Below are 22,520 nucleotides of genomic sequence, written 5' to 3' on the forward strand. Positions count from 1 at the left end.
AATACCTACAATATACAAAGATTGTCCCTAAATTGCAAGCTTATGACATTCTATTCAAAAAGTAGGTAATTAGTGACCAAGTGAAGAAATGACTGTGGGATTGCAACACTCTTCTCCTGACGTCCTATCAATCAATACAAGTCCCTTTGGAAGACGGAAGAAAAAACCCGATCGTGGGACTGCAGCTCTGTGTCATACCTAACACACACACGTCACACACAACCTCACAGACTACTAGAACATGGGCTTTAGAGACTAATAATTAGGCCTAATTAATAGTATTAATAGAAACTATAATTTTAACACGTAATTCTTTAGTAATAAATTATATTAAAAACACTATTATAAACTAAAGGCTGATCTTCAACAATCCACAAAAAACGCCGCTATTCTTTTATGAAATCGCATGCCCGCAACCACACAGCGGAGATAGGCCTAGAATCGTATCGAAGTTGTGTAATCACTTCTTGTTGCTATAAGTTTTGGGTGCACACGGAACAAGAAAATTTAACTGATGAATTATTCATGTTTATTTTGTGACGTTTCAAAACTTATGTACGAAAAAAAAAATCGCGCCCGGGCAGCACTGCATCACAGGAAAAAGTTGACGCCGCCCGTTTTGTCGACAGGGCATTTCACCGACAGGGCATTTTGCCGACATGACATTTCGCCTACAGGACATTTTCGTCGATGAACAAAACGCCCTGGCGTATTCAAGTGTTCATTGAGAGTTTTTAGGAGGCATTTATTCAAGGGGGGCATTTTTTTGTGGTGTAATGTTAAGATAATTAAATAAATTCCCTCTAGATATGAAAAAATGTATTACTTGTGAGGTTTTCCAATTACATTTACAGAACTGGCATACTTTATGGTAGGTATAGTCCGATCATTACCATAAAAATAACCATAGTAGATTTGATGTAAACAATACGGTCGGAATACGGTATACCTTTCACATTTTATAAGTTATAGACCTACATCAGACACTGATCTATAATTTTCACCTACTGCGGTCGCCATTTCCTTGTTTTGTATTCTTTTGCCTGTGATTAAAACATTTGATTTCTAATAATTAAATGAACGTTTCCATTTTTGTGAAAATTCAGTCACCGTTTCTAATAATAGTGAATTAAGATTCATTTTATGTAATTAATGAATGAATTTTAATTTTTAAGAAATAATGTTTATTTGAATTGATCTATTACCATGTCATCTGCCCAATATTTATTTAAAAAATAATTTAAAATTGAAAATGTTTGTGGTTGGTCGCTTTCTTGTAGATGCTTTAATTGTAGAATGTAATTATTTTGTTTATTTCTGTGCTCTGTTCTGGGTTGACCAACTAGCATAGGTGTTTAGCACCTCTTTGGTCTTTTCTTGCGTTTTATATTTGTTTTGTTTTCTTTGTGTTGTTGAATAAAATAAAATTGAATTAAAAAAAAGGCTACCTATATTGTATTAAATATACTTGCACCTAAGTTCTTACATTCAATCATTTTATATACAGTTTGTTAAAAAATATTGATGATGAATGCGAGAAAAATAATAAGGTGGACACGATAGTCACACAAAGCTAACCTGTAATAAATAACATATAGATCCATTATTATTATATTTTATTAATTTAAACAAATAAACTTTTATTATCGTCAAAATCTGTTTCAAATTTCTCAAAAGTTGGTGATAATATTATTAGTGTTTTTCTTTTGATATTTTCCTGATTCCCATCATTCCCAGCTTGTCAATAAAGAAGTATAATAACAGAGAATTACAGGAATTGTACAACGCAAAGTTTCATTTATTTTATTTCGTACATTTTAATGTATAGTATATACAGTGTATACACAATCAATCTAACAACAATTTATATAAAATACAACTTGTCTACTATAATATTACAAACACAGAATACAGAATAACAATGAAATTATGAATGGATTCGGAAAATTCAATCTTCATTTTAAGTTTCAATAAACTCGCCATATAAATCATTATACCATTAGTTTTATTAAGAATATTATTTTTAGAAAAATAAAGAACATTAAGAATTTGGAGGTGAAACAATTTAAATATATAAGGATTGTCTATTAAATGTTATTGGAGCTTATGGAATCAGGTGATTAATTTTACTCCTGGTGTATTTTTCTTTATACCTGGAGGATGGAGAGGATCAAATGAGAAAAAAACATGTCCATTTAAGATTAACATTTAAATTATATTTATATATAAAGTTTGCGGTACACCACATATATTTAGTTCTGAAAAGAACTGTTGAGTTTTCGTCGTTTCGACCAATATACTTTGATCGGCCTCACTCCAGAGTATATTGATTGAAACGTCAATAAACTCAACAGTTTATTTTAGAACTAAATATATCCTACGTGGTGTACGGAAAACAGTACATCAACACACTGATTTCGCCATGCAAACCTTCAAACAATAACATTTAAAGTAGTTTTAATTGGAATTACAGAACAATGTAGTTCAGCACCAGCTGGTATTGTATGGAAATCAGTCATTAGCCACCCAGACTGCCATTGTTAGGTTGGGAGTGGCCGACAATATTGGGGTGTTGGCTTGCTCAGCTTAAGTTACATTGTATACTTCGTATTTATACCCTTTTATTCTTATAAAAATGTTTAATTTAATTGATTTTGAATATCTAAATGGAAAAGATTACGTGTACACTATATTATTTATTTAATTGATTAAACCAGGTTTGGCGCTACATAAAAACACCCAAGATTTTTATTCACCCCAATCTAACAATGCTAAGTCCAAAATAGGTGGTTATTTTATGGTTGGTTATTTTCCGGGTGGTTAATGTGCCATCTATTAATCTTACTAACAATCTATTGCATAAAACGATCAACAGAATATATTCATTGCTCTTCATATTTCAGTGAAACCAAACTTGAATCTGATACTCATTTTGTGATGGCAAGTTGTACAAGAAAACAATGGTTTTAAAAGATATCAAAGTACAGAATAATTATGGACTAGGCATTTTGGTATTGAATTCACATATGTGGTACATAAATACATGTATATTCCATTTCAACTAATGTACTTCCAATTTTTCTATTTTTGTGCAAATTATTGATATTCACACAATGTCGATTAAATAGGACATTCATTACTCACATACATCTTATAAATAAAGTAAATCAAACATACAAAACTATAAATAGAAAGGCAAATTTCGCCGATATTTTAACCTAGTAGAAAATTTAATTCTACACCTGTGTTCAACTTCTCTAACTATTAGGAAGCTTTCGATTTGACGACCTGCCTAGATCAGGTCAAGTGATGTGTCGTCTACAAATCATCAACACTGTATCAAGCTAGAAAGCAAGGAAACGCATCCTACTATCACAAATCGAAAGCTCTCTATTATTATAAAAAAGGACCAGACCCTACCAGGACAACTATCCTTCCTATTAAAACCACTGGTAGGCCAACTATCCAACTAAAACTAATCTTTTAAGGGTTATTTTATTTTCTTTATCTTAGGTGGGTTGCTAGACGAGATTATTTTAGGGAGGAAGCTGGGCTGGGGCAATGTTATCTTCAGAGGAAGGGGTGGTGGCCTGGAGATGATTTTATTCCAGAGAGGTTGCTGGTCTAGGAAAGGGGGCCCTGACTTAGAGAGATGATAACATAGGAAGCTTACTAGTCTTAGGAGAAGGGAGGTGTGTGAGGAGTTAATTTAAGACAGACAATTCACTAGCTTTAACTTGTACAAGAAAACACAAAATATGTAAACTGGTGGTTAATATAAACTCGTCTTCTTCATGATACGCAAAAATTCACTTTCATTAATCTCACCATCATTATCTCGGTCCGCCTCATCAATCATTTCCTGTAGAAAAAACAGTACATATATGTATTAGTATAATCATTATACTAAATAGTAGTCTCTATTTCTTTTATATGCATATCTTAAGAAACTGAATGTTCTTCCAATCCATTATTTTTTTTTTTAATTGATGTAAGCACCGAAAAAGTTTAGAAAAATGTTGTTTCATATAAAAAAAGGGTGGTTCTCAAAAAAAGGTCCTTCCGTAACATAGCCCGATCGGTTTTAAAAAATGTTGCAATTGGGTATGGTTAAACCTTAGGAATGACCCAAACATGTAATTACTGACCCACACATGTAATTACTGACTAATACACGTAATTATTGACCAATACATGTAATTACTGACCTGATTACTCAGTTTTCTAGTTCCAAAATGGAACTAGAAAACCCAGATCATCAAATGGATTGTTCCATTATTATTAGAGGGTAGCATATTTGGAATACTACATAGTTTTATACGTTTTCTTACTAATAAAATAATAATAATTATTGTAACTTGTAGTAGTAGCCTACGACTTAAATCATAAAGAAATACAGTATACACCTTTTAAAATGTAGGCTTAGCATTTAGGCCTAGCTTAGCAAACTCAATTAAAGGCTCAACGTGTGGGCGCTATCGAGATGTATCGCGAAGAGTAGGTCTGGTCTTACAGTACTAGACAAGAAGTGGTCAACTCGTACCCAAAATAACTCGTACCTATTCCCAACTTGGCTAACTCGTACCTCAACCAACTCGTACATGCCTCATTTTTAAGTCTATTTTAATTACTAACCCATACATGTAATTACTAACCCATACAGTACATGTAATTACTGACTTATACAGTACATGTAATTAATAAGTCATACATGTAATTACTGCCCAGTCACAAATACATATAACATGTCATTACTGACCCGTACCCCAATACATGTAATTACTGACCCATACATGTATTTACGTTATTAGTTATATTACCTGTAACTCCTCATCTGTCAGATTTTCACCAAGCTCCTTCGCTACACGCTTCAAATTCTTGAAGGATATCTTGCCGGTTTCATCATCGTCAAACAAACGAAATGCTTTCAAAATTTCTTCTTTTGAGTCTTTTTCACTCTAAATAAACCAATTAGTAAATTTAAAGTAAAATATACTCAATAATAATAAAAAACATATTAGGACAAAATAAAAATATAGCTTGTTTCTGGTCAAGCGCCCAGGTGGAAAAAAAAATCCCACCCGCTAACATTTTTTGGGGGATTTCCCAATTCATCAGATACGGTAAGAGGAGGACTAGATCTACGTCTTTTTGTATATTTTCATTTATTACATGCATTTACGATCCATATAAATAATAAGGCATGATGGGTTTACAGTTTACCCTTCTGTATTGAAGTTTTCCTTTAGTTTAAAATAATGCGATCAAAAAGCATGTTAGCAAGCCAATCATCAAGGCCCAACAGCTAAAGAACGTGCTGTTCAAATAACTAGCAAACGGAATAAGGCCTAGACATAGCTTGCACATTTGTTTTTCAACAAATTACAAACTATTTAGCCTGTTTAGGTAATTTTGGGTGTTACTACTATATGTACTGTACTACTGTACTATATCATGATTTATCACTCACAGCGACTGGGACAATATTGTTATGGTCGATGTATTGTTTTTGTCTAGGAGGGTAGGGCTTATTAATTTAATCGGGCTAGCCTAGTAATTTAATAATTACTGTTGAAATATGCCTATCCTACAGTAGGCTCTATTTTACTCACCATTTTAGTTGTCATCATTGTTAGAAAGTCATTGAAATCAATTGTGCCTGTTCCCTCTTTGTCAATATCTTGAATCATTTTTCTAATCTCTTCTTTTTTGGGTTCAAATCCAAGTGCTCGCATGGCAACCTATAACAATATTGAAAAAAAAAATACAAGTTGCTGTACTTACAGTACATACATACAATATTTATTTTTCTTAGTTGGAGAGAGTGAGAGATGATCCAAATATATTGGGAGACTGCATATCGTGCATGGAGGTGAGATTGCTGCAAAATTACGTACATTTCTTTGTAAATTATTATCAGTACAGTATGTATTTTTATTCATCCATGATTAACAAAAGAAAGAGATGGATTAAATATTCTTACAATAACGTTACCTTTAATTCTTTTGAATCAATTGTACCAGTTCCTTCTGTATCAAAAAGGTCAAAAGCTTCTCGAATTTCCTGCTTTTGTTCTTCTGTCAGTTCTGGTTTAGGCCCTGTTCGTTTCTTCTGTGATCCGCCAGCAGCAGATTTGTTATATCTCGAAGCCTGTATTTAATTATTAAAAACTTGTTAGGATTGTTAATTTAATAAAACATAATAAAATAGAGAAACTTACTATTGACATAAAAATATACATTTGTTAAATAACTATTTGGCTTTGGTAGGATTAAATTAATAATTGAAATGGGCCTAGGTCTAGGTGTCGCTACTGTACTTTTTCCCAATTTAAAAACGCAGCGCAGCGGTGAGTGATGATGAGTGACTGTGAAGTGAGTTTTGTTTTTTTCTCACGCCCACATCATAAAATTTTGGGCCATTATGTAACATGTTCCCATGATTTAGCCACCGTTATATTACCTTTATCACAATAAAAAATGCCTTTCAAAACAGCTCATTTTCCGCGAATACTTCGATCGAACTGTGGCCATTTTAGAATCAGGAAATTGCCAGAAATCAATGCATGTTTTATTTCTGTTTTTATTTTTAAACTGCAAAGAGTGGTGGTTTTAATAAAGAACCAGCTGAACATATCAAAATGGCGACGATACAAGTCCGTACATAAAACATTGATAGGACCTATTAATAATATGAATAATAATACTCATAATAAGATATTAATTTAACCTCTATTTCGCCAGCTGAAAACATTTCTTGCCTTTCAAAACTAAATAGGCCTATATATGTGTAATCGGATTTTATAACACTGCCCTCTGTAGTTTCTACATTTTTGGGAGAAAATGAAGCATATATTCTGGCAATTAAGTGATAAATAACATAAGATGGCGAACATTTTGCAGTGTGTTGACAGCGAGTTCAGTATTGTTTTGATGTTTTGAAAAGTATTGTTATTTAAAAAAAATTAAGTGTGAAAAAGGAAAGTTTAGGTGAGAAATCGAAGATATAACTGTGTGGTGCGAAACTGCAGTAGCGCCGTTTTGTTAGAGTACTCTACTGAACTGTGTAAGCCATTGTTTTCTTGTACCAATCGATTACGGCAGTACTGACTGGAGACAATATGATATTAAACGTGTGTAAATTTTCGCTCAATCAGAGGCTGTTTTGTACGTAACGACCCTGCCTGGCGGGATGAATAAGCAAATAAAAATATAGGAGGCCTACCTAGGCCTACATAATAATTAATATATAAGAAGAAAGGCACTGTGATAATAACTCATGCTAAAGAGGTTATTATCCAGTAACCTTTAGTTACTCCTCTTACAGTTACACATATCATATGGTACCATGTGGCCTAGAAAAAAGCCCCAGACAAAGTTAACGGTAATTTTGTCTCAATTTTTGAAAAAGGCTAACTTATCAAACTACTTGGAATATTGTTGGCCAATCAGAAGTCAGAGTGGGGTTTTTAAATAGTTAAGATGATATGTTTTAAGTTTAGTTTTAGTTTTGGTATGAAGGTGAACAGACACAGGTCAGCAAGAGGGCCTGTTCATTAAAGAAATATACTTATTTTAACTTTAATGCATTTTTGATGTTCATCTTTGTCTGATAACTTTAAATATTAAGCCGCTCGGACGTTTCTCCTATATGACTACATAAGTAAACCGCTCGGACTCATGCGAAGCCCGTAACATGGTGGCAGCGGTGCTGGAAACGTTTTTAACCCGTTACTATTAACATTAGACGAACTGTGCTGTGGTGGACCACTTCACAATTTTTTTTGATGGATTGTTTGACTTGAATTTTGATCTGAAACAAGACTTTACCAACATTGTGGATGACATTGTTTTCATGCCAGAAACATAAAGGGAAGGAAAACTTTCTGTCAATATCATCAATGTCGAGTTCCAAGTTAAAGGTACATTTTTCATTTTGTGGTAAAAGTTTGTGATGCACTATAGTTTAAGTTTTGTTATATATATCTTACTACGTCTTAAGTCATAGTCATTATATATTGTATAAGTACATTAATGCCTAAACATAAGTCAAGTAGGATCTTAAGATCTCAACAAAGTTCCATAATGAATACCGATGAAGCACAAACTTCTCAGGCTGCTTCTCAAAATAGTACTGTTGTACCAGATATACCCGAAACCACTCAAAATACTGGTAACGAGACCGACATTCCGGATATGGTACTTGATAAAATTTCTGTAGAAATTGGGGGTCAAATGATTTTGATGCACATGCATGATTGGTTGGCCTATCAAAAAATCGAAATGGAAAAAGAAAAGTTAGAATTAGAACGGAAAAAGATTGAATATGATAGAGAGATTGCAAATAAGACATTAGCACGAGACGAAAATGTTGAAACTATAAGAGCTCAAATACAACGAGAGAGTAATGATGGTCATAGCACCACAAGTTCATATGCCTCCACAAAAATAGATCGATATAAACAAAAACTAACTAATAATATCGATGCTGACGCTTATTTTACGGCATTCGAAAGTTATGCTAAAAGGGAACAATGGGAGGAATCCACTTGGGTTCGACGCATCTCCCAATGCATTGAGGGAAAGGCTCGAGACGCCATGAATACCATCATGGACGTAAATTTTGATTACGAAACCCTAAAATGTACGATACTGGAAGTGTTTCAACTGACCCCAGAACATTACAGACAAAAATTTAGGAACTTAAAGCGAAATGACAATGAAAGCATACGTTCCTACATTACAAAGGTTGGGCATAATTTTGATTGTTGGGTGAGATACTCTGGCATTGCGGCTGATGATGCGGCAGGTATTTCGCAATTAATAATACGCGAACAGGTTTTAGAGAACATTCCCAATGATATGCGCCAGCATTTACTTCAAAAGAAAGTATTAAATACAGCTGACTTTGCCAGAGAGGCGGAGGAGTATGCCAGCATAATACCTAATTATTGGCAACGCCATAAGCTAAATAATAAGCAAATAGGCACAAATAGTCATTACAGACCGCAGCCCTACAATAGCAAACCACCAAGGTTTGACAGACCGACTTACAACAGGCCAAGGTTTAACCCGCCTCCTTCTGCACCAAATCACAGTGCACTTAACAGGCCGGCTACAAATCCACCAAATCAGCATCAATTCAGACCAAACTTTAATGCTAGCTATCAGCAAGATCTGAATTCATTAAACAGGCCATTTATTCCTCAACAACCTCCCCGATTTAGCAACACACAAGGTCGGCAAAATCAAAATCAAAGACAAAAAAATCAACGACCGCACGATTCCTTAAAGTGCATCACGGTGCATAGTGGCTCATCAAAGACTGAGCCTTTGAACAAAGCTTTCTTAATTAATGGTATACTTGAGGGTAAAGCCATAACATTTTTGAGAGACACAGGATCGTCAATTACATTGATTGATAAACAGTTTATTCCCCAAAAGAGTCTCACAGGTTCGTATACCTTAGTCCGAGGCATAGGCCGCACTAACATAGAAATTCCTACCGCTGAGGTACATATTACCACAGAAAAAATACCTACTACCAAAGTTATCGTTGGTGTAATAGAAGGCCTTGGTAGCGATGGTCTATTGGGCAATGATCTAGACCCAGAAAATAAATGGGACAAACCAAAAGATGTACTAGTAGTTACTAGAGCACAAACTCGTGTATTGCCCGAAATAAAAGCTCAGGATTGTATTAGACAATATCTTGAACAAAATCAAACAACATCAGAAAATGTGGCACTTAATTTCAAAGAATCACTTGATTACAATTTGCCAAACACACCAGAGGCAAAATCCTTGTTGCACAGCGACATTAAAGACTTGATAAAACTACAAGAAAAAGATGAAACATTGAAATTCATTCGAAGTGAGGTAAAAGATAAATCATGCACAAAAGATCAAGATGTCTGTTTTATAAAGAAAATGGAATTATAATGAGAAAATGCCAACCACAGACACGTTTCCGCAAACAAATCGATGACCAAATAGTTGTACCACAGGAGTACAGAGAACACATTATAAATATAGCTCATGACAAAACTGGACATCTAGGTGTCCAAAAGACACAGGATAGGATAACCCAACATTTTTATTGGCCTGGAATAAACCATCAAGTTAGAGAACATTGTAAAACATGTCCTCAATGTCAGTATTTGACAAAAACAAAGAAACAAAAACAACTATTGCGACCATTACCAATCATTGATATTCCGTTTAAAAGAATTGGAATAGATATTGCAGGTCCATTTTGTGTTACAGAGGATGGAAATAGATATCTTTTAGTATTGTGCGACTATGCAACTAGATATCCAGAAGCCATTGCAATACCCGATCAAACCGCGGTAACTGTAGCACAGAGTTTAATCACTGTATTTTCGAGAGTGGGTTTACCTAGTCAAATTATTCATGACCAAGGTACCAACTTCATGTCTCAAATTATCGTAGAACTATGCAAAAAATTGGGAATTGAGAAAATTCCTACTACGCCTTATCACCAACAGACTAACGGACTTACGGAGCGTTTTATAGGTACACTGAAACTTATGATAAATTCGCTGTCTCATGTCCAACGAGAAAACTGGGATAGGTATATTCCATTGCTGTTATTCTCTTATAGAGAAGTACCGTGTGAATTCACAGGATATTCACCATTTCACTTACTATATGGTAGACAAATAAGGGGTCCCTTAAGCTTAATTAAGCAAGGATTCCTTGGCGAGAACACTCAAACAGACATACCTTCACACTTGTTAGGGATAGCTCACAACTTAACTAAATGGATGGCTAGTGCAAATCACACTAAACAGAAAAAGCAACAGAAAATGAAATCTTATTACGACAGAACTGCAAAAGATATACACTATAAAGTCGGTGAAGAGGTCTTAATTTTCCTCCCAGAAGGCGCGGGAAAGTTGGATTCGAAATGGCAAGGTCCATATAAAATCACTAAAAAGGTTGGTGAGGTGGATTATGAAATACATATGCCTGATAAACGTAAATCTCATAGAATTATACATGCTAACTTAATCAAAAAATGGTACACACAAGAAGACGCTCGGCAAATATCTCAATGTTACTGTGTAACTGGGGTAATTCAAGAAATAGGCAATGAATCACTTGTTCAGCCTGTTGATTATGATCTCGAAACACAATTTCTTGATGACAGTATAGGTCCATCCTATAAACAAACACAAACATGGAAAGATGTAAAAATTGCAGACTCCATTTCTACAAAACAAAAACGGGAACTAACCAATACACTTAAGAAACATACTAAGGCATTTTCTGATGTGCCTGGAAAAACTAATGTACTTACACATACAGTAAAAACTACTCATGAAACACCAATCAGACAACGTGCTTACAGGACACCACATTCAATGATGACAAAAGTCAAAGAAGAGGTGGACAGTATGTTGAGTCTAGGGGTCATTGAGAGGTCAACTAGTGCATATGCATCTCCTATTGTCGTTGTACCAAAACCTAACGGTGATATTCGCGTGTGCACTGATTACCGTGCATTGAACAAGATAACTGAATTTGATCCTTATCCTATTCCTAGGATAGATCAGATACTTGATGAAGTAGCTAAAGCTAAATATATCTCAACCCTAGATTTGACTAAGGGATTTTATCAGGTACCTCTAGATCCGCAAGCAAAAGCAAAATCAGCATTTGTGACACCTTTTGGGCAGTTTGCATATAGGGTCATGCCGTTCGGTATGATGAATTCTAGTGCGACATTTCAAAAGCTAGTTGATACTGTGTTGATGGGATGTTCCGCATTTTGCAGACAATATATTGACGATATTGCGATTTTCTCTAATACGTGGCAAGATCATTTAAATCATTTAGATATTGTATTAAGTAAAATTTCAGAAGCTGGTCTTACTATTAAGCCATCTAAATCGAAATTTGCTAACAGCACTGTAAACTACCTTGGACATACCATAGGGGATGGCCAAATAAAGCCTATGTTAGATAAGATAGAGTCGGTAGAGAAATTCCCTACCCCTCAAACTAAGAAAAATGTCAGGTCATTTTTGGGATTGACAGGGTATTATAGGAAGTTTATTCTACACTATGATGACATAGCAAGACCCTTGATAAACTTGACTAAAAAAGCCGAACCTAAGAGAGTAAATTGGACGCCTGAGTGTGATAAAGCATTCACAGATTTAAAATCTCAGCTTATTGCCCACCCCATTTTAAGAGCACCAAGCTTTGATAAACCATTTTTACTACAAACTGATGCATCGAAAACAGGAATTGTCCAGAGCTGTTTTAAGCCAGTTAGATACTGATTGTAATGAACATCCTATTGTTTACCTTAGTAGAAGGATGTTGCCCAATGAGTTAAATTATTCAGTTGCTGAACAAGAATGTTTAGCTATAGTATGGTCAATTAACAAGTTACGATATTACTTACAAGGGCACAAATTTACAGTTATAACTGACCACAAGGCGTTGAAATGGCTTGACAATACCCGCCATTCAAATAATAGACTAATGAGATGGTCAATGACTCTACAACAATTTACTTTTGATATACAATATCGCAAAGGTATAACAAACACCAATGCTGACAGTTTGTCACGTCGATGTTAGTAATTCAGGGAACATACGGTACATCGCATTATTTTAATTTATAGTTAAGTGAGTACACAAGCTTCATCAGACCAAAATGTGTATGTTATAAGGATTATCACAAATAATCCCACTTTATATAGTAAAATTAAGTATTAAGATACAAACGAAATGATTCTCACAAAGAATCTATATATATTGTGACCATTATAAAAATTGTGTAAAATTGGTTAAAAAAAAAAAAAAAAAAAAAAAAAAAAAAAAATTATAATATCTGTATTGTCAGTAAAGATTATATTTAGCATCACCAACTAACAATTGGCCAGAGCACTTCACAATATTGAAGGTTATATGTACTACCAACTTACACTTGGTATTAGACACTTTACTGTATTGTAGTACAGCTTTATTATGATATTATATTATTTAAGATGTAGAATTAAGCATAAAGTGCATCTCGAACTGTTGCCATAGAATGTTATGAATGTGACCATTAACCCCATCATCTTCTTTTATACAAACTTTGAACACTGTGACCTGTTTATGAACTCTTACATTTATGATTGACAGCAGTGCAACAGTGAAATGAGGAGCATTGAAGAAAAACTTTTATGTAATTAATTTGATTGATATTTTACTTTTGACAGCGTGATTTTTGCAGAACTGCAGAACACTTTATGATTTTGAAGTTAAATTTAACACAGTGGACACCATACCATTGATGAACAATAACTTGAACAATGAACTTTACATTTTTGATGATGTAGCAGTAAAAATTATAAACAATGCATTTTTAATTTTAATACTGCAAGCTAAACATTTGAAACTACTTTGAACATTTCAGTTTTATATTCTCATATTATATTGGTTTAGTTATTAAGTACTGTAGTTAAGGACATACTATTTTTAGAAGAGTGACACACTCTTTTATTCAGTAGGGGGGTGTGATAATAACTCATGCTAAAGAGGTTATTATCCAGTAACCTTTATTAGTTACTCCTCTTACAGTTACACATATCATATGGTACCATGTGGCCTAGAAAAAAGCCCCAGACAAAGTTAACGGTAATTTTGTCTCAATTTTTGAAAAAGGCTAACTTATCAAACTACTTGGAATATTGTTGGCCAATCAGAAGTCAGAGTGGGGTTTTTAAATAGTTAAGATGATATGTTTTAAGTTTAGTTTTAGTTTTGGTATGAAGGTGAACAGACACAGGTCAGCAAGAGGGCCTGTTCATTAAAGAAATATACTTATTTTAACTTTAATGCATTTTTGATGTTCATCTTTGTCTGATAACTTTAAATATTAAGCCGCTCGGACGTTTCTCCTATATGACTACATAAGTAAACCGCTCGGACTCATGCGAAGCCCGTAACAGGCACATTCATTTGTTGGCATGCCAGAACCAGATATACGCGACAGATTCGAAACGCGACCGATTTCAAACCCTACCGAAATGATCTATTTTCCCTAGGCCCTAGCAGGCCTAACCTAGCTACCTCCTAGCTAGTAGGCCTAGGCTAGGCCTACTACTAGTACTAAGTAGTAGTAGTGAGGCCTAGCCTAGCTAGGCCTACTAGGGCTAGGCAGCATTTTGCAAGGCTTGGCTAGCCTAGGCCTAAGTAAGCCTAGGCTAGGCTAGTAGTAGTAGTAGGCTAGCCTTCTTATTATTAGCCTAAAACCTAAGGCCTTGATATATTGGAATATAAAGATAAACGCTTAGATTTTACTTGTTAAAAACAAATTATATTACTTACCATGTTCATATAATTATTCTAACAAAATTAACTGTTTTAAAAATATGTTTAGTCTTTCTCTCTTGTTTGTTGTGCTTCGAAACGGGTGATCGCGGGATATTTAATTAAAATTACCTCGAAAATGTAAGCGATTGAACATGTCTTACTATTGGTCCATACGAACAAAAAATTGGTTGTGTTCAGAAATTGGCCAACCAAACTGAATTTCTCAAGCAGTTTGTTACTTTAATATTAGAATAAAACTTTAATATTATCATTTGTATACTTACACATATTTATACTTAAATCAACAACTTATATAACTAAAATAATTTGTTATATATTTAAGTTTTTAAATAACTTATTATACAAATACATGTATATATATTTTAATTATAAGTGTATTGTATTAAATAATGTTAATTAATTTCTATTCTTATAATAGTTGGTGGCGCTAAACACAAAAACACATTTTCCACAGTTTAGTTTCTTGTATTCATCAATTATATCTGCGCTACTTTTGCAGAGTAGAGGGTGTTTGTGGGTCGAGTTTAAAGGTTGCTCTTTTTAGAATGGTACTAGTATTACTTCATTAATATTAAATTAGTTAAAATATCGTTAATTGTTGGTATTTTCACGCTGCTGCTCTAGCCAGTTACGTCCCATGAGGACTACTCATTCAGATATAAAACAAGCAGCAGTTATAGTATCTAAGGCCGACAGTTTTGCGACTTTGTAAACTCGTCTATAATTCATAGATCCCAGCTGCTGGACCCAAAAAACGTCTGGGAAAAGAGAATCTATGAGGGCTCACGGTTGAACGATTTTGGATTCTCTCCCTTTGATTGGTTGACGCGAATCAACAGATTGTGAAAGAATTTTGTCACTTGTACCACCGTGAAGTCACTTAATGGGTATTCAGTTGCATGCCTAATATAGGTTGAGGTCACACATACACAGAAAATTAAAGTTCAAAATTGATCATTTTTAAATGGGCATGTGATTCATAATTAAAGAACTATCTTTGATTTGTATGTATTTTTGGGATTAAAGGACATCTTTTTAATAATTAATCATAAATATATCTGAAGAAAGAACAATGATTAATTTTAAAATGTCAAGCAGCGTTTTTGTAAGAAATATTTCTTGTTATTAAGCAATTATTAAGTTAATAATGGTGCACCAAAAGTGTAATTTAACTTTATGACTGTGCAGTATAGGATGTGATTCTGATATGTGGTAAAAATTAAAAATGCAGAAATGGTTGTTGTGTGTCCAGCCTGTTCCCCATTTCTGGTCTTTTTGTTGGCAGCCAATTACAACGATTCTAGTCAACTTTATATTGACTAGGTTACAATCCATCTTTCACATGCGACTAATAATAATATATATATATATTTACTATAGGTTGTATGTACTGTGATAGGAGGAAGTGGATTCCTTGGGCAGCATCTAGTTGAGAGACTTGTGGCTGATGGTTATATTGTCAAAGTATTTGATGTCAAACAAACTTTTGATAATGAAGCTGTTCAATTTTATGTTGGGGATTTGTGTCAATCAGAGGTGCTAATTTGTTGTTTGATATTTGTTTGAGACTGATTAATAAAGAATAAAAAAATTATGGCACACATAATTATATCGTGGATTTATAAACTATGATTGCTTATAAACCCAAACTGAAGAACGCTAACATGTTTCAGTCATCCCAAAGGAAGAAAAAAATGCACAAAATCTACTATAAACACAAAAACATAACCTAAAGTGTATGCTACTGTGAACATATTTAAATATTATTAAGTATCTTGACAAATATTAAGAATAAACATATTTTCGAAATTGCCCTACAGTATGTGGGATGAATAAAGAATTTAACTTGACTTTTTTTTTTTAATTCAGGAGTTGCTCCCAGCCTTAGAAGGTGTTGATCTTGTCTTTCATTGTGCATCTCCATCATCAGCATGCCAAAACAAGTAAGACTGCTGCACACTAAGTTTTTATCTGATATACATATTTTATAGCCATAGTGCCGATAAACTTAAAATTTATTATCGCATAATTATACTATCAATTAAACTGTATCACACAAGCAAACTAGAAAGCCACTCCGAGAGTGCATACTTCCGCCTACTGTAAAATTCTCCTACATAAGATTTCTCCCCGATTAAAAAAAATATATATATATTTGTGTGTCTTAATACTGTTTGTGATTTATGCTAATTTCACTACAAGCATGTGTATGCGAGTTTGGTGTAATCGGGTTATGTAACAAGCCTTTCAATTAACAATAGCTTCAGTTGACTAACAATAGAACAGCAACGCAAAAATCGAACGAGTGAATTTGAAAAGAAATAGGGTTTTTAAACTACTCGCATAAAAAAAAACGTGCACATTAAATAAAAATATGTTTTAAAATTACAAATCACAAATTATAACTCTTGGGTCTTGTACAAAAATGAAGTTTTTTGGACAAGTAGCTCTCGAGAAAATGCAATATGAAAATAAAAACATTGCCCTCTAAGGTAAGGTACACACAGATGTACAGTCATTGATAAATTTAAATACACTAGATATTTTATGATTAGGTATTTTATGAGCGAGTGAGGGCCAAGCAATAATTGTCATTACAAAGCCATAACACTCACTTGCTCCATGGTTCTGGTGTTATCTCGGATAGAGACTAAAACCATATGTCCACTTTACACATCTAGCTCATTTGCACTTTTGAGACGAGTAGGAGGTTAGTTACCACGGTGTACTAGTACGCACACAGCCACTGATCATAACTGCTTGGCTCATTTGGGATGGGACCGTTTTAGGTGTTTACCACCTGTTGGTCCCATCCTTCACTAAATGTGTGTTACTGTATGTCTTTTTCTTTGGATGTACATCTTAGTGAGAAGTTGAATAAAAAAAAAAAACAATTAAAAGATACAAAAAGAAGACGACCATTTGCTTCTTTTTGATGTTTTACGGTATTGATTGTGTGATAAACTGTCTTGGAGCGCTCACTAACAGGGAGAATGTCTTAACCATTGAATCACTGAGGTATCATGATTAAACAGGTTTAAATAATCATGTTATTGTTACTGTACATTGTATCGGAATAATTATCTAGGGGTCATTCTAATCTCTGCATTTAATTACTTCTTTTCAGAGAACTTTTCTACAAGGTGAATGTGGAAGGCACTAGAAATGTTGTTAAATCGTGCAAAACAGCATCTGTCAAGGTACTTAGTGTCTTATAACAAAATATTTTAAATTACGGTACCATGTTACTTTGTATGCACACCAACATGCAGTCATTATTTTCTTTGGTGAAAAAAAATTGCTAGCTAGCTAACCTGTACCCTAAATATAACATATGCCCGCTGTAAAATAAAAACATATCGTTGGGTTTCAAACCCTTGTCTTCCGAGTAAAAGGCAACCAAAACACCGACCATTTCAGTCCCACACGGCTTGTAAAAAATAGATTTGATTGTGTCTATGCTTACATAGTCGCCCTCTATCTCTAAGGTCTTACTTTATGCCATAATTAAATTTCATGCATTATTCAAATTGAAATTGAAATATATATTTATACTGGGTAACCTCTTCAGTCAAAGACTGGTCTCCCAGAGGGCCCAGTTGGTGATCAGTGGCTATGATGTACTAATACACCGGGATAACCCCTACTCGTCTCGAAAGATGTACTAGGTTCTTTGAAGTGCACACGAGCTAGATGTGTACACTGGACCTACGGTTTATAGTCCTTATCCGAGAAGACTCGTTCTACCACCAGAACCATGGAGTGAGTGAGCCTCGAACCCCTGCCGATGTTATGGCTACGTAATTACGGTTCCACTGTCTTAACCGCTCGGCCACTCACTCGCTCATCATTTCTGCCTTAAAATTTTGGGAAAAATATGACTTTAATGATTTGTTATACTGATGATTGTAGAGGCTAGTGTTGACAAGTTCAGGTAGTGTTTTGTTTGAGGGCGTTGACCTAAAGGCTGCAACAGAGGATTTGCCATATGCAAGAAAACCAATGGATTATTATACGGAAACAAAAATAATGCAAGAACAAGTATGTAACAAATTGTTTTATACTATTTTATACTAAATGTGATTAGGTATTGAAAAGAAAAAAGTCAATTGTATGACCCACCATACGACCCCCGGGAGAGGTGCGTCATTTGTCCGATGTGCGTCATACCTTATGAATACCATGACTAACCCGTGCGTAAAAAATATTACTTATCTTTAGGTGACCACGACGCACCCGTTTTGACACACTTTGACCATGTTGTTCATGATATGGTGGGTGGTAAAGTAACTGACATTGACACATCATTGTTCATTGATGTGACAGACCATCTAGGTTTTTTTATGTACTCATGTGTCAATAATTATTTGTAAATGATGAACCCATGACGCACCTCTCTCGGGGGTCATATAGTTGGTCATACAATTAACAACTGCATTAGGGTTTCTGGGCCATTGCATTTCAGTGTTGGTTCAAGCGCCGAACTTGAGGCGATTCAAGATAGTTAAAGTAACTCCACTCGGCTCAACATAAGAATCGTGTGGAAATAAAAATGTATAAGTTTCCAATAGGTACACAGATGTTATGCATTCAAAAATACAAGATCTACACACTGTAGGCCAGCCCAATAATTAAGTATGTTTGTTATTGGGAGAGTTGACTGTTCAATTCAATTTCAGTTATTCTTATTAGTGTCATAATTTTCATTATTTTTCAGATTGTTTTAGAGGCCAGTGATCCGAGCAATGATTTTTTGACCATTGCCATTCGTCCACATGGCATTTTTGGACCTAGAGATCCGTTATTGGTTCCAACTATAGTAAAAACAGCTAAGCAGGGAAAACTAAAATTTGCAATAGGGTAAATGGCCGCTAATAAAAATAAATGTGTTTATCTGTACAAAGTGAACAAAGCATTGAACATATATATGGACACGCCTATATCTTGCAAACATTTTGTCAATGAATTTGAAACTGAATGGGAACTAGATAGTAGTTTTATCAAGCAATTATTGTTATATTTAAAAAGTTTACTTTTTGGAATAAAATTTATACGAGCATAGCATTGTTCTTTACAGAAATGGCAAGAACCTTGTGGATTTTACTTATGTTGAAAATGTTGTACATGGTCACATACTGGCTGCTAAGAATTTGGACAAGAGTAACAAAAATAGTGGAAAGGTAACAATAATTTTATTGTGGGTTCCATACAAACATACAATTAACCCCTTGACCTCATCCAACCATTCCTCTCAACCCACCCACTCCCCCTCGAAATTAGATCTTTAACTGGCATGTTTGACACAAAGATAAAGAACACTCCCCAAATATGAGACATTTTTAACCTGTGAAATCTTTGGGTCCAGGTTTTTAGATTGTGAAGGTTGGTTTCCACTAGGCAACCAAAGATTTAAGAGCAACACAAGCTAGTTGACCAATCACAAGCAACTTGTACCTGCATTGAATTATAGTGGGAACCAAGCTTTACAGTATTGATTGAATTGTATTCAATTTGTTCTTAAACTTATTTTGATTGATTTTTTTAATGTTTTTACAATTTTATTTAGGCATACCATATCACAAACGATGAACCAATAGGATTCTGGGATTTCATGTCACAAATTCTGATTGCGTTAAACTACGAACCTCCAAAATATCACATTCCGTACTTCTTCCTCTACTACCTTGCGATGCTCGTCCAGTTTTTAAGCTTCATATTACGACCAGTAATGGACCTCAAGCTTACGTTCACACCAGTACGGATAGCATATGCGGGTACGCATCATTTCTATAGCTGTGAACGTGCAAAAAAAGAATTGGATTATGCTCCATTGATTTCAATGAAAGATGCTTTGAAAACAACAGTAGCATATTATGAACACCTAAGAAACAAGAATATATGAACACGCACAGTTTTGCATCATTCATTCTCTAATAAAGTACAACCTGTATTAAGGTGACACTTTCAGGTTTGGCCATAGTGTTAAAACATATATTTCCTCTTGTTTGTTTCAGAAAGTGTCCCCTTAATAGAGGTTTCCCGAAAAATTGATTCCAATTTAAACTATGTACTACAGTACTACAATACAGTATATTAAATTAATTATGCAAATTAATTATTTTACAATTAATTATTGTGATTGGTTGCATGTATATCGAACAAACATGTTTGTGTTCGTGTGTACAACAGCATTTTTTCCTATTCGTAATTAGTGAAGTTTAGGCCTATATATATTTTTTTAACAATTGTAATTAAATGTAATCTAAAATGAAATATATATGTATTACTGTAAAATAGTATATTAGATTAATTGTTTCGATTATTTAATTCTTGATATTTATTACATATTTTAAACAATCTTATCTAAAATGAAATACAAATGTATTATGTATTCCTGCAAGATATATAATTTATAATAATTTATTTTTAAAATAAAGTAATTTTTTTGTCGAACAGTATTTTATTAATATTCAATGCCAACAGTACTTGATTAAACAAACTTACATATTATATATTGTTGTTCTATTTTAATAAGCGAGAATTGTTTTATTTGCATCTACTGTACAATAAGGGCCTGTTTCTACTAAAAAAAAACCACTAAAATAACGCTTTTCTTTCAAAGATCTCGTTACAGATCAAAATTGCTCCAAGAGTTTTTTAACCGGTTTTTGGCGACACAGAGACTAGAATCAGTTTTTAAAACCACTTTTAAAAATCGGTTCTTATTGGCTTGTTTCTGATTTAAAATACCGTATTTTGCAATAACGGTATTTGTTTTGCCAGCAGAAACGTGTCCACAACGAGGAACATATTCTTTCAACTCAGTTCAAATACTAAGTATGTTAGTATTTATTTTACATCAATCTTAAATTAAAGATTTATTCCACACTCTTTCAACAAGCTTTATATTCCCTGGAAATCGACGCGAATTGTGTTAATTAACTATTTGTTTGCGTAGGCTAACGCTATAATTAATAGTCTTCCCATCTTCTACAAAGTTCAATCTAAAGTTAGCCTGAAGATTAAATGATCACTCATATATTTCCAATTGAGCCAACATAATCGTCAGATTGACGACAAATTTATAGATAGCCAGTGCCTATTAAAATACTTCTATATAGAAATATATACGACATAAATACAGAATATAGATACAGATTCATAAAAGACCATAACTCCTTATTTTGTGATATAAAAAAAGTAGAGAGCGCCACAACTCACTGCAGTACTATTAAAATAGGTCAGAAAAGGGGAAAGTCCCAATTACGTCATCATTTCAAGCGATATAATATGAAGCGACTATTGCTCCATTGGTTACATTATTCACATTTTATTGTCGTTTTATTACACGGTGAAAGGGTAAAATTAACGATAGTAGATGTATGTAAGTTCGTAGAAATATCGAACGTTACATTCGAGGAATGTTGTTAGCCCCCAGTGCTGTAAATCAAATATATTCAAGCTAAATAAGGATACGTAGGACTACGTCGTAAAGCTACAATAGATTTGTCTTTCTCCTTTTAAAATACCCCAATAAATTTACTCAAACTTAATTTTGTGTTGAGAAATTGTTGAGGCAAACAGTGTACCAGGTACTGTTAACCATACCAGAAAAACCTAAACCAACAACACGCATCGGATCACCAATAGGCCCATCACCACGTACGCGTAACACACCAACGCAACACAAAACCGATTGAGGAAAACTAACAACATTCCGTCATATTTAGGCTTATTAATAAACTTGTAATTCATTTACTAATACTTTTTTCCTTTTTATACTTTGCGGTTTAAGCTAGAGACGCAACGCAAGACGTAACGCAACGTAAGTGATTTGACCAATCACAAGCGTTACCAATACCAGTCCAGAAAAGATCATTGGTTCAAATCTGACATTTCCACGTTATGCTTGGTTCCCACTCGAAACGTAACACAAGGACGTTACGCAAGCGATGGATTATTCGAACTGTCGCTTGTCATTGGTCAACTCGCTTGCGTTACGTTCTTGCGTTGCGTCATAGTGGGAACCAAGCATAAAATGTCAATGCATTGCGCATACGCCGCCCATGCTTTGTGGAAAAGTTGGTAGTCCATAGGCCATAAAGGCTGAATTTTATTTGATTTACACTGACAGAACAATCAGAATACATTCCATACAAATTG

At 34.1% G+C, this 22,520-nt stretch overlaps 2 protein-coding genes across 3 annotated transcripts; one reads left to right on the forward strand and one right to left on the reverse strand.

The window, feature by feature from the left end:
* Nucleotides 1–1,680: 1,680 nt before the first annotated feature.
* On the reverse strand, nucleotides 1,681–14,462 carry LOC140049994 (uncharacterized). The gene is made up of 5 exons (XM_072094973.1): nucleotides 14,352–14,462; nucleotides 5,995–6,150; nucleotides 5,613–5,741; nucleotides 4,821–4,958; nucleotides 1,681–3,862 (listed from the first exon to the last, which is right to left on the reverse strand). Exons 1-5 carry the CDS (start codon nucleotides 14,358–14,360, stop codon nucleotides 3,773–3,775), a joined length of 522 nt encoding a protein of 173 aa, XP_071951074.1. The 5' UTR covers nucleotides 14,361–14,462; the 3' UTR covers nucleotides 1,681–3,772.
* On the forward strand, nucleotides 7,271–20,575 carry LOC140049993 (sterol-4-alpha-carboxylate 3-dehydrogenase, decarboxylating-like). Of its 2 annotated transcripts, none has more exons than XM_072094970.1 (8): nucleotides 7,271–7,921; nucleotides 15,738–15,893; nucleotides 16,227–16,300; nucleotides 17,485–17,557; nucleotides 18,270–18,398; nucleotides 19,075–19,217; nucleotides 19,435–19,537; nucleotides 19,924–20,575. In XM_072094970.1, exons 1-8 carry the CDS (start codon nucleotides 7,841–7,843, stop codon nucleotides 20,257–20,259), a joined length of 1,095 nt encoding a protein of 364 aa, XP_071951071.1. In that variant the 5' UTR covers nucleotides 7,271–7,840; the 3' UTR covers nucleotides 20,260–20,575. The 2 variants fall into 2 exon arrangements, with proteins under 2 accessions (XP_071951071.1, XP_071951073.1); XM_072094972.1 differs by lacking the exon at nucleotides 7,271–7,921 and adding an exon at nucleotides 14,819–14,905.
* Nucleotides 20,576–22,520: the final 1,945 nt, after the last annotated feature.

Source organism: Antedon mediterranea, chromosome 5 (assembly GCF_964355755.1).
Source record: "Antedon mediterranea chromosome 5, ecAntMedi1.1, whole genome shotgun sequence".
Taxonomy (NCBI): domain Eukaryota; kingdom Metazoa; phylum Echinodermata; class Crinoidea; order Comatulida; family Antedonidae; genus Antedon; species Antedon mediterranea.